Source organism: Leucoraja erinacea, chromosome 12, assembly GCF_028641065.1.
Source record: "Leucoraja erinacea ecotype New England chromosome 12, Leri_hhj_1, whole genome shotgun sequence".
In the NCBI taxonomy this organism is placed as follows: domain Eukaryota; kingdom Metazoa; phylum Chordata; class Chondrichthyes; order Rajiformes; family Rajidae; genus Leucoraja; species Leucoraja erinaceus.
Window position 1 is genome coordinate 7,081,387 of NC_073388.1, and position 13,600 is coordinate 7,094,986.

At 43.2% G+C, this 13,600-nt stretch overlaps 1 protein-coding gene across 4 annotated transcripts in view; it reads right to left on the bottom strand.

Annotated features, from left to right (window-relative positions):
- Positions 1–337: 337 nt before the first annotated feature.
- The window catches only part of LOC129702037 (pre-mRNA 3'-end-processing factor FIP1-like), a 36,327-nt gene continuing 23,064 nt past the window's right edge, over positions 338–13,600 (bottom strand). For 3 of the 4 annotated variants that reach the window (XM_055643546.1, XM_055643544.1, XM_055643547.1), the window contains exons 11-16: positions 13,183–13,209; positions 11,574–11,631; positions 6,661–6,719; positions 4,646–4,838; positions 2,767–2,889; positions 338–679 (exon numbers count right to left, since the gene is read on the bottom strand). In XM_055643546.1, coding sequence (XP_055499521.1) covers positions 550–679; positions 2,767–2,889; positions 4,646–4,838; positions 6,661–6,719; positions 11,574–11,631; positions 13,183–13,209 — 590 coding nt within the window. In that variant the 3' untranslated portion in view covers positions 338–549. The remainder of the gene's footprint in view (positions 680–2,766; positions 2,890–4,645; positions 4,839–6,660; positions 6,720–11,573; positions 11,632–13,182; positions 13,210–13,600) is intronic. The other variant, XM_055643545.1, reaches the window with a different exon arrangement.

The following is a 13,600-nucleotide window of genomic DNA, read 5'->3' on the forward strand; positions in this document are numbered from 1 at the left end:
AGCACTACCGTTGCACCATCATGCTGCCTTATTCCTGCTCTTATTTTGTGATCGTACATATGCTGGCTCGTTGGTTATTACATAGTTGTATTTTGAACGTAAAATTAAACCAATTCTTCAACATTTAACTATTCAATCAGGTCTATTGGCAAGCTTTTTGAAAGTTACAATTCGATCATTTGAATCAAGACTGTGCTTCACCTGCCCTTTTTCAATGTTTTCTTCCCCAAAGTTTGCACTTGCAACAGATTTTCAAATTGGACAGATTACATTTTTTAGAAAGTTAATTCTGCCTGCTTGGATTTGACATTCTGAGTTGAGAGAATTACGCAAACTATTTAGAAAAAAAACTTTTAATGTTTGTTTTCCAAGCACACTTTACAAAAAAAATCCCAAGTGTAAGTACGTAGAAAGGTAGGATCAGGCTCCTCATTGAGCTGTTAGGCATCAGAGTCCATTGAGTTGTTTTTTTTTTCCCCACAAAGTTGCATTCACCAAACCTGCACATCACGAATATGTCCCAGTATGGAGACCAGTTCAGCGACTGAGTTATTCCTTTGTCTCTGCCTCGGCTGTTGCAGTACCTTCACCCCCTGCCTCTTTATCTTCTTTGTTTCGTTTATTCTTCTTGTGTTTGTGACGTCTGTGACTTTCTCCTTCCTCGTTCTCATGCTGTTTGCTGTGAAAGCAAATTACCACCAGTAAATATCTCCTTGGAAGCTAGAGATTTTGCTAATCCATGATTATCAAATGAGTAGCTACAAAAAAAAAAGACAAAGTGCTGGAGTACCTCAATGGATCAGGCAGCATCTCTGTAGGATATGAGTAGGTGACGTTACCAGTCGGGCCCCTTCTTCTGAAGAAGGATCCCGACCTGAACTGTCACCTACTTATGTCCTCCAGAGATGTAGTAACTGTGCTGCCTGACCCGCTGAGTTACTACAGCACTTTGTGTATTTTGCCATAAGTAAATTTAGTTTTTCCATTGGTGGAAGAACCACAAATCCTAGAAAAAAAGTCTGTATTTTCCAAGGCTATTGGATCGAACCAGTTAAAACACACGTGAACATTTCCAATCATGTCAGAAATAAAAAATTGGTTTTCTCGTCAGCAACGACTTCTGAAAAAATGGTGTAGTGGAAAGCAGTAAAGCTATGAACAATGATTACTTGGGTTAAATATAGCAGGTAAATGATGCAATCACCAAGAGCTGAGAAAATAAATTTGGTGATTGATCACTACACAACACAAGTAAACATTATTAATGTTCACACATTTACAGGTTCTAGAATTTCCTCAATAGGATGTGCTGCCTTTATATGCTGAACTGAAAGAGTTGCTAATGAGAAAATAAATGTGCAAGGACAGTTAGAGCAAAATAAAAACATGAGTATTTAAGCTTTGGGATAATCATCGCACTGAGGATAGGTGTATGAAAGCAACCATATAAAACTAGTCTTTCCTTAAAAGTCTGGAGGAGTTCTTGGATTCCATTAAACATTTCACTGTCTGCAACTTCATAACAAGAACACCTCAAGCAACAGGGAGGCGCAACCCTACATGGTGCAATGGTGAACATAGTTTTACTCAATATGTGGTATGTTTCGAAACGATAAAACTTTATTCGTCCCCCGAGGGAAATTGGTCTGCCGACAGTCACAACACCTGAGGTATTATACACCACGGTGTCTGGTGGCATAGCTGTAGAGTTTCTGCCTTACAGCACTTGCAGCACTGGAGACCCGGGCTCGATCCCAACTACGGGTGTTGCCTTACGTAGATTGCACGTACTACTCGTGACCTGTGTGGGTTTTCTCCGAGATCTTCGGTTTCCTCCCACATTCCAAAGACGTACAGGTTTGTACGGAATTTGGCTTGGTATAGGTGCAAATTGTCCCTAGTGTGTGTAGGATTGTGTTAATGTGAGGGGATCGCTGGTCGGTGCGGACTCGGTGGGCCAAAGGGCCTGTTTCCGCGCTGTATCTAAACTGAACAGCAAGGATCTGGTACCAAGGGTGCCGGAAAATCAGTGGACCTGTACACAGTGCCGTTATCCCATGTGAATCATCATCATCATCGTTGAAAGCATCAACGGGCACGTGCCTTACAATGCTATGTACGACAGTGATCGCAACTTCTGAAGTGTGGATGGCCGTTGGCTCGCCAAGAGCTCATCCACCCTTTGACAGGTCTTGTTTTTGGTCCTGGTGGGGGTCCACAGACCCCTCACCTGGTAAACAAGATGGAGGAGACGGTTTAGCCTGACCATGGAGCAGGTAGCACGGGATTACATGGTAGCCGTGGCGGGAGGGACTCCATCAATTCAGTCATGAATGGCTGATCTCTTATTTTGAGAGTTGTACCAAAGGTTATTGATACCCCGGCCAGTGGAAAAAATTATCTAAGCATCTATCTTGGCAAGCCCTCATTAGAAATGTCTATATCTCACATAAATTAATTCTTACTGTATATCTCTAACCACAAGTGAATTCTCAGATGCTAATCCACAGCAGGGATCGAACTGGTAATTTTCTTAATGCATGCTAGGTTTTTTTGTGTGGGAATCTAATAACTACGAGCAATTTTCAAACCATAATTAAGCAATCCCTTGAAAGTAATCATTCGTGTTCAACTGGATTGCAGCTTGACCACATTACCAGGACTGGAGCGTGCATTTTGCTGCCAACCATTTAATTGGTACTTGGATAAGAATAACTATCACTGCACAAAATTGCACAGAAGTAGAGTTTCTGAAGAGGTACACACCGCCTTGACGACTTGTGCTTGGTATCATCCTTATCTTTGTGCCGCCTTTCCCTGTGGCGATCTTCTCTGTCTCGACTGCGATCTCTGCTCCGATGATACTCTCTGTCATAGGTCCGTTCTCTACTGCATAAACAATATTGGCATGATTAATAAATAATCGAAGAGATGCAGAAGTACAAGTTCTCCCATTAATAGAAATAAAATCCAAATAGATGTGGGCCATGTCACCACGTGCAATTAGATCCGTGTAATTAGTCAAAATGCTCTTGCATCCAACATGATAATAGCAACAGGGAGATCAAAAATAATTTTTTTTTTAAAGTTAGGTTAATGAAAATGTCAATTTAGGTACGATAATTAATTAAAAAAAATAGACAATAAATGTCTGAAGAAGGGTTTTGACCCGAAACGTTGCCTATTTCCTTTGCTCCATAGATGCTGCCTCACCCGCTGATTTTCTACAACATTTTTGTCTACCTTCGATTTTCCAGCATCTGCACTTCCTTCTTAAACACGATGAATGAGTTAGTTTAGTTTATTGGAACTGAACCTGTGGACACTCCGACATGGGTTATCTCCAAGAGCTTCGGTTTCCTCCCACACTCCAAAGACATCATGGTTTGAAGGTTAATTGGCTTGGTAGAAATGTAAATAAATTGTCCCGTTAATGTGCGGGAATCACTGGTCGGTGCGGACTCGGTGGGCCTGTTTCCACGCTGCATCTCTAAACGAAACTAAGCTAATGGGCGATGGCACCAACATGATAGAATGAAATAAGCACGATGGGCATAATGAATGGTGAGGGAAAGGGTGGGACAGAGTCGGGGCAGTGATAGTCAACATGAAATCTGGACTGTTGAGTTCAAAGCCCTTTATGGCAGCAGGAGAACTTACATTCACTTAATAGTCTAGTTTAGGCGGAAAAACTAAACAAGATTACAATCAAGGCTTCTGAGTACAGGTTTAAAAGAGTGGAGAGATTGTAATGAATGATTGCAGATCCATTTCTGGGGCCAGCACACAGAGAGTGGCCTGGTTTGGGCGCCATCTTGCGTACAATGTTAGGGCAGTATCAAGAAGTAAAGAGGTCTCTCTATACACCCAAAGATCTCTAAAGGTGGGAGCACAGCTAGATACGGTGATGAATGGGATACTTGCCTACATTAGTCAGGACATGGAAAACAAGAGCAGAGAGGTGATGGTACAACTTTAGAAAACATTGGTTAGGCCACAAATGGAGTAGCCAGCAGTTCTGGTGTCCCAGTAACTGGAACCATGAAACTGCGGGGTTAATTGCCATAACTGGTCTAATTAATAAATGCTCCTCAAGGAAGAAAATCTGTTATCCTAACTGGTCTGGCCTTCATCTAACTCCAGACCCATCAGTGTATAGGAAGGAGCTGCAAATGTTGATTTAAACCGAAGATAGACACAAAAAGCTGGAGTAACTCAATGGGCCAGGCAGCATCTCTGGGGAAAACAAATAGGCAATGTTTTGGGTTGAGATCTTGCTTCAGACTGACAGTCAGGGGAAAGGGAAACGAGAGATATAGTGTGGTTCCCTATATGCTCATGAACTGCTACCTAAATTCAGGAGCAATGAGGCAAGGCCATCAAAATATGACATTGTTGATTATGTCAACATCCTACAAGCAAACAACATAACATTTACTTACTTATAATAGACACAAAATGCTGGAGTGCTCAGCAGGGCAGGCAGCATCTCTGCAGAGAAGGAATGGGTGACGTTTTGGGTCCCGAAGCTTCCCCCATTCCATCTCTCGAGAGATGCTGCCTGTCCCGCTGAGTTACTCCAGCATTTTGTGTTAAACTTTGGTTTAAACCAGCATCTGCAGTTCCTTCCTACACATTTACTTACTTATATTCGGCCGTTGGGGTCGGGCCTCGATCTCGCTCACGGTTTCTGTCTCGATCGGGCTCGCGCTCTCGCTCTCGCTCGCGTTCTCTTCGTGGCCCTTTGTACTCCCAGTGGCTATTGGTACCTTTATCCACCTTGTTTATCCAGGATGACTGGGCTGTGGTGACTGCTGGATATACAATTAAGCCAGCTTCTGGAAAATAAATGTCAGGAAAGCAAAGTGGATGTTATTAGCAAGATTCTGGAAATAGAGAAGGAGATTCAGTTGCAACAAACAGTTTTACAATAATACATTGAAAAATATGCAACTTGAAAAATGGTGAAATTAAAATGCATTGTTTTGGTTTAGTGTCGAGGCATGGAATTGAAACTCATTTCTTTTACATATTTGGAAATTAGTCAATAACCAAGCATCACATTAAAGTGGTGGGGATGAATGGAGGACAAGGATGAATCCATTACATGCTTCTCAGATTCCTCCAACCTTCTCTATAACTTAGTTACTACTAACATGACAAATGGTAAATCCAAGATCACTAGATTTTAGTTTAGTTTAGTTCAGAGATACAGAGTGGAAACAGGCCCTTCAGGCCAACGAGTCCGCAACGACCAGCGATTCCTGCACATTAACTACCCTGCACACACTAGGGACAATTTACCCTTATACCAAAGTATACAAACCCAAGCCAATTAACCTACAAACTTGTACGTCTTTGGAGTGTGGGAGGAAACCGAAGATCTCGGAGAAAACCCATGCAATCATGGGTTTTCCGTACAGACAGCACCCATAGTCAGGATTGAACCCGGATCTCTGGCGCTGTAAGCGCTGTAAGGCAGCATCTCTGCCGCTGCCCTACTGTTTTGTTCTGATTGATATTATGTTTATTGTTGCAGCCTTATTTGTCATCATATTGTGTGTTCTGCTGGTTGTTCTGTTGTCTTCAATAGACTTACAGAATACCTTTAGATTTACCTTAATCCTGTCTTCCAATGATTTTTCTTATGGCCTAAGCCTTCGTAATTTCCCTTTTAACCCCCTCCCTACACTTTTTATAGTAAATTTCCTGTCATTAATTCCCTATACACGTTCTATATGCTTCCTTTTTTCTTTTTATTCCTTGGCATCTAGAGTTCCTCACACTTACTATCCCTGGCTTTTAACTTTAACAAACATATTGTTCTGGAAATTCCAACTGCATCTTATTTGAATGTATCCAATTGTGCACATATATAGCCTTACTTGCAAGTAGAGGCTCCCAATCTATCTTTTCCAGCTCATGCCTTAGGTTAATGGATGGACGTCTCTCCAGTCTATTTGGAGTTTCCCATTGCCCATCAGCATTCCACTCCCACTTCAAGGGTTCAAATGTATTTGTCACATGCACCATCAGATGCAGTGAAATGAATTTACCATAGTTTAGTTTAGAGATACAGGGAGTAAACAGGCCTCTCGGCCAACCGAGTATGCACGGACCAGTGATCCCTGCACACGAACATCATCCTACCTACGCGAGGGACAATTTACAAATGGTACCAATCCTATTAGCCAGCTAACCTGTACGTCTTTGGGAGTGTGGGAGGAAACTGGAGCTCCCGGGGAAAACCCACCCAGGCTGATCATGAGGAGTACATACATACAAACCGTACTGACAGCACCCAGAGTCAGGATCGAACCGGGGTCCCTGGCGCTGGAAGGCAGCTCTGCCGCTGCGCCACCGTGCCAGGCTACTTGATCGGCAGCATTCTGCTTCACCGGTTTTCCAGGAACAGTTGTACTCGGCATTTCGTAACTCCAGAATTGTTCGTTTTCTCTTGAGGCCTCATTCCTCTTACCTATTTACATCTCTTGATTAACAAGCCTTTACCACTCAATTTCTGAGCCAGCACCAACAATATTTATGTCACCCGAGTTCTCTTGGTCTGCTCCCCTTCAAAGATATTCCCTTTTGTTCCCTCTGCCTGATAAATATCATCCTTAGACAAAGATATATCTTATAGAATTGATGAACAATTACCTGTAGGATTAAAGGGAAAGAGAGGGGGTGGCCTGTTGTCAAAACCTGGAGGTGGAACACTGTAAGAGCAGGAAATATAAATGAGGCACAAAACAATTTTCATACAGTATGTCATGTTATTACCATTACCCCTGTTCATGCAAATTAAAATATAAATAGACATCTAAGTGAAAGTGACTTATTATCACAGCATCGCAAAATAAAAAGTTATCTTCAGAAACGTGCGATTCTGTTCAGCAAACTATTAAAACGTTTAAAAGGAATTTGAGTTTACAGTGCCCTTGAATTCAAATCAACATTTCAATTTTTCCTTGTGTTTCATCTTGGAATTTGAAATGGTTTTCTGTTCTTAAATTTCAAACAATTTGAAATTATGTTTTAAACTTTAAATTTACGGATAACAATGCTGGATATAGCAAACGTCAAATAAAACTGTGCTGCCACCAGTTGAAGGCAAGAGAATAATTCAAGAGAATATATAGTCAATCACCATTTCTACTCTTTTGCTCATATCGTGTCTACTAACCTAGTTAAACCGTCTCCATCCAGTACAGCTAGATTTAGAAGAATATTCCTTTAATGCAGCGGTAGAGTTGCTGCCTTACAGCTCCAGAGACCCAGGTTTCATTCTGACTACGGATGCTGTATGGAGTTTGTATGATCGTGTGGGTTTTCTCCGGGTGCTCCAGTTCCCTCCCACACTCCAAAGACACACAGGTGTGCAGGTTAATTGGTTTTGGTAAAAATTGTAAATTGGTGTGTGGGATAGTGCTAGTGTATAGGGTGACACTAGTCGACACGGACTAGGTGGGCTGATGGGCCTGTTTCCACACTATATCTCTAAAGTCACAGCTTTGACTCTGCAAAGTCATCTCTGGGAGACACATACACTCCCAGATTGGCAACTCTGTACATGGAACCTCTCTGGTCATCTAATGTAGATCTTTCTTTGTTGCTGCTTCCACTAATTAAGTAATAAGAAGGGGTGGGGCAGGAATTGAGGATCAAATTGCTCACGTGAGCCTGAACCGATTGAATGGGTCGAATGGCCTCTTTCTGTGATAGCCCTCAGAGAGGTGGATTGGTCATTCAGATATTAAAATAAACATCTGTAATCTCATAACAGCTATTCTATTTTTAAGCAGTTTGCCCGAGTCAAAGAGCTAAGTGAGCAAAGAAATAATAACAACTCCGACAACCCCAACAAGCTACCCAATCACCGCTCCTGCCGCATTAATGGATAGGACAGGTGTAGTAGGATATGGGCCAAACGCAGGCAGGTGGGACTCGTGTAGATGGGGCATGTTGGTCAGTGTGAGTAAGTTGGGCCGAAGGGCCAGTTTCCAAGCTGTATGACTCCATCACTATGACCCAGTCGATCAGCAAGCCTTCCACTCGCTTCCTTCCTCCACAATTGGAGCAGTGTTGCGGTCTACCACAGCAGTCGTCTACAGAGGTCCCAAGCCGCCGAGGACAAAGGGGGACTTGGAGTGGAGGGCCACCGACAACTAAGGAAGGGGGGACAATTGGGGCAAAAGACTATGACTTTCAGCGTAACTTGTCTCGCCAAGGTCAATGTCTGTTTTGTAACTACTTATGCCTAGGTATCCAAAACAAAGCATCTCACTCTGACTTGTCACATCACATCAAAAGACAATAAAAGTATCTCAATCTGAATGTTCCCACTAATTTCTCAGTCCAGCATGGTTTATCAGGGTGAGGGCACAATCTCAGATCAGTGTTCAGTCTTCTATTTTCTACAATAGAAGAGCTTGCCTGTTCCACCTCGCTGGCATCCTTTTTATTATATTTTCGCAGTGAACTTTCTTTGCACCTTTAGTTTACAAATACAGCGTGAAAACAGGCCCTCCAGCTCGAGTCCACGCCAACGAGCGATCTCCATGCATTAGTACTATTCTGCACACTTAGGACAATTTACAATCTTCACCAAAGTCGAATAACCTACTAACCTCCACGTCTTTGGAGTATGGGAGGAAAGCGGAGCATCTGGAGAAAACCCACGCGGTCACGTGTAGAATGTAGAGAAAGCACCCGTAGTCAGGAACAAATCTGGGTCTCTGGCACTGTAAGGCAGCAACTCTACTGCTCCACTACTGTGCCACCACCTACCAACTATGATTTTAGTGATTAGTGCTTATGTATCCCGAGATTCTCCTTATGCTCAGTCCACCTTAACTTCTGTACAACCGTGAGACCAAGCGCAGGCTCGGCGATCGTTTCACTGAACACCTCTACTCAGTCCGCCTTAACCTACTGATCTCCCGGTTGCTCAAATCCCCCTCCCATTCCCAATCTGACCTTTCTGTCCTGGGCCTCCTCCAATGTCAGAGTGAGGCCCAGTACAAATTGGAGGAACAGCACCTCATATTTCGCATGGGTAACTTACACCCCAGCGGTATGAACATTGACTTCTCTAGCTTCAAATAGCCCTTGCTTTCCCTCTCTCTCCATCCCCTCCCCTTCCCAGTTCTCCCATCAGTCTTACTGTCTCCGACTATATTCTATCTCTGTCCCACCCACTCCCCTGACATCAGTCTGAAGACGGGTCTCGACCCAAAACGTCACACATTCCTTCTCTCTGGAGATGCTGCCTGTCCCACTGAGTTACTCCAGCATTTTGTGTCTACCCTAGATTCTTTGAGCTGCTGATTTACAAACTGAGGGGAGAGTCTTCCCTGGTGAAGAAACACATCTGCGCCTCCCCCCCTCGGTACATGGACCCGTTGCAGTTCGCATACCGTCCGAACAGGTCCACGGACGATGCGGTCTCCCAGGTCTTGCACACTGCTCTCTCCCAACTGGACAGCCAGAAGCGGGGCTACGCGAGGATGCTGTTCATAGACTACAGTTCAGCCTTCAACACGATAGTCCCCACCAGACTGGCCGGGAAGCTAATGGAATTGGGGCTCAACACCTCCCTGTGTGCCTGGGTCCTGGACTTTCTCACCGCCAGGCCCCAGGTAGTCAAGATGGGAGGGAATACATTGAAGTACCTCACCCTGAGCACAGGATCGCCCCAGGGTTGCGTCCTCAGCCCCCTATTGTACTCCCTGTACACACATGACTGTGTGACTAGGTTCAGTTCCAACTCAATAATTAAGTTTGCTGATGACACTGTGGTGGTGGGCCTGATCTCAGACAACGACGAGAAGGCCTACCGGGAGGAGGTGGCTGATCTAGCACTCTGGTGCCAGGATAACAGCCTCCTCTTGAACATCAAAAAAACAAAGGAGCTGATCATGGACTTTAGGAGGGCACATCATCCGAGGACGTACACTCCATTGAGGATAAATGGGGATCCTGTGGATAGGGTGAACTGTTTTAAATATCTGGGAGTCCACATCTCCGAGGATATGACATGGGCATCACACGCCTCAGCACTCGTGAGTAAGGCAAGGCAGCGCCTTTACCACCTCAGGCAATTGAGGAAATTCAGAGTGTCTCCGAGGATCCTCCAGTGCTTCTACGCAGCGGCGGTGGAAAGCATCTTGTCCGGGAACATTACCATCTGGTTTGGGAATTGCTCTGCCAAGGACAAGAAGGCTCTGCAGAGAGTAGTGCGTTCGGCCGAACGCACTATGGGAACTTCACTTGCCCCCCTGCAGGAACTATACATCAGGAGGTGCAACTCCAGAGCCAACAATATCATGAGAGACCCCTTCCACCCCTGCAACGGACTGTTCCAGCTGCTACAGTCAGGCAAACGCCTCCGTTGCCATGCGGTGAGAACGGAGAGGTTGAGAAGGAGTTTCTTCCCAGAGGCCATTCGGACTGTAAACGCCTATCTCACCAGGGACTAACTCTACTGAACGTTTTTCCTTCCATTATTTATTATGTAAAAGAATATGTGTGTTATGATTGTGTTTATAGTTTGTTTGGTTGTTTGGTTGTTTGTCTTTTTGCACAAAAGTCCGCGAGCATTGCCACTTTCATTTCCCTGCACATCTCGTATGTGTATGTGACAAATAAACTTGACTTGACTTGATTGTTAGGTGAAATGAACAAATAGTATTTTATATGTGACAAGTAGAATGGAGGGATCTAAAAAGGGATCTCTCTAAAGTGCAGCTCATTGTTGTGTAGGGCAATCAAGGCTATTATCCAAATCTTTGCAGAATCATTCTTCTGACCAAAATAAACCACCCAAGGACGATTATTAATTTGCTGAATCATTCTTCTTACTGAAATAAACCACCTCGGGACAAGTTTATTAATTTCCCTTGTGTCCCATTCAACCTTCAGTATTATCAACATCCCGGTTTAGTGCTAACTGCGAATTTTGAAATTGCACACCTGATTCCAGAGTATTTATAGACACTAGGTGCAGGAGTAGGCCATACGGCCCTTCAAGCCAGCACCGCCATTCAAGGTGATCATGGCAGTTCATCCACAATCAGTATCCCGTTCCTGCCTTCTCCCCATATCCCCTGACTCCGCTACCTTCTAGAGCCCTATCTAGCTCTCTCTTGAAAGTTCCCAGAGTACCGGCCTCCACCGCCCTCTGCGGCAGAGAATTCCACAGACTCACAACCCTCTGTGTGAATATTTATATAAAATACGATGGTTCTATCGACAATTCCTGTGGAAAGCACTTGTATCATTTACTAGTCTGAGTGGTTTACTCTGAACCTTCCTCTCCTGTTTTCTGTTTTGTAGCAAGCTTGCTATTCAATTAATTAACAGCCCTCAAGTGCACATTTTAACCTTATTCAGGTTAAAACCTAAAATATCTGCTATGGTAACAGGATTCAAACACAAGCATGGTACTCAATGGATAGTGCTGCAGAAGCTATCTGAAATGTGAAAGTGATGATCTGAATGCAAAGTCACTGCAGTGTTTTTTTCTCCACTCTGACTAACACAAGACACACGCGAGGCAGATCTGGACTTACCCTTCTATGTTTGGCAGCAGTAAAGATGGAGGGGGAACAGACGGTGGTGGAAATAATGCTGTAAGAAGAAAGCAAGTTCATTTTACAAAGTCAATCAAAATCAGAAAAATATATCATTTAATAATTAAATTATGATTCATAAAAACTACACAATTTGTTGTCTGGCAGCATGGCTTAGAGGGTTTACTTGTTATATTTCTAACAGTTTGATGAGAGCTGTTCGATACATTGTAGTTCTCCATTTTAGTTTGATTGGTTAGTGTCAATGACTGTTTCTGCGATAGTTTCGACATTTATCTTGCCACTGCAGAGCAGTAAAGAATAGAAAAGTACAACATTTTATCCCAGGTGTGTGCTGAGATAGTATATTTCAGAATGGGCATAAATAAGAGTTTTAAAGTGACCTCAACTCTCTGGCGTCACAACGGGAACCCGTCAGCCACGCCTGCGCAGTTGGGGGCTATGGGTGAGTGGTGGAATATTGCGTTTGGGGACCAGCCCTCCAGTGTGACAGAGACTCACTTGGTCTAGTTCGGTCTTAAAATTAGCTATTCTATTTCTATACACACAAGAGCCAATCACCATTCACTGGTAGGAAAGATTTGCAGATGCTGGTTTACACAGGAGATCAACACGGAATGCTGGAGTTACTCAGCAGGTCAGGCAACATCTCTGGAGAAAAGGAATAGGTGATGTTTTGGGTCAAAACTTTTCTTCAGACTGAGAACCCTCAATCTGAGCCTGAAGAAGGATTTTGACTTGAAAGGTCACCCATTCCTTTTCTCCAGAGATGTTGCCTGACCTGCTGAGTAACTCCAGCATTTTGTGTCAACCATTTGCATTACAATAAGCAATGACCTTATCCACACTATTTCAGGGAATACTGCAAGAGACAATTGTATCTGTATTATCCATTTGCATTATGTTCGTCAAACAAAATAAAAAGTGAATTTTGCATTTGTGGGTTTAAATGGGCTCAAGAATAGGTTTTGCCTGCTGGTAAAATTTCTTCAGTTAGAAGATTTTCATGAGAAATTTAAAGGTGATTCCATGCAAAAATACTACGTACTTATCATTTTCTCAACTGAGAGATGATCTCTACAGTATTACGTAATATTTGTACGAATGAATTTGAGATAACGGGTGGTGGGTGTACGGAACAAGCTGCCAGAGGAGGTTGGTGAGGCTGGGACTATCCCAGATGGACAGGTACATGGATAGGACAGGTTTGGAGGGATATGGACCAAACACAGGCAGATGGCACAAGTGTAGCTGGGACATGTTGGCCGGTGTGGGCAAGTTGGCCCGATGGGCGTGTTTCCACACTGTATCACTCTATGACTCTAACGACTGCATTATTACTTCAGAATGGAATAGAATAGAATACTTTATTGTCACATGTGTCAACGCTCAGTGAAATTCTTTACTTGCATGCCCAAGGTATGCAAATAGCGGCCACCTACGGCACTGAACAGAGCTCAGTGGAAAAAGATTACATTGCCGAATGCGACAAAATCATTTCATGAGAATAATCAACCTTAGAGTAAATCCTTTGAGAAAACCAAATGCATTTCCCACAGTAGTGTATGTACATTGAATGCAGGATTACCTGGTATCGATCCAGGTGGGGGCATTCCTGCAAAATACAAAAAGTTTAATACAAACCAACTGCATAAAACCATTTGCTAAGTCGTAGCATTCATATTAATTGATAAAAAGAAAATACTTCAATTACCTGGAAGAGAGGTTCCTTCTGAACCATCCCAAGGCAGTAAAGAAAAATATTTTTTAACCTAGTGATAATGTAGCTAAGTTACAGTATAAAGCACTAATATAGTTTCACGAGATGAATATAAAGTGAATTCCACTGCACTCAATGTTTCAATATTTGTGCAAGAATTGTCACCCATTGGAATGATGTGAGCTTAAAGACGGCATAGATATTTCCAAATCAACCATAATCCTGATTTCATTTTCCCAACTAATTTGCTAGTCTGACACCAAATACATCGAGAAGCCACGTAAGA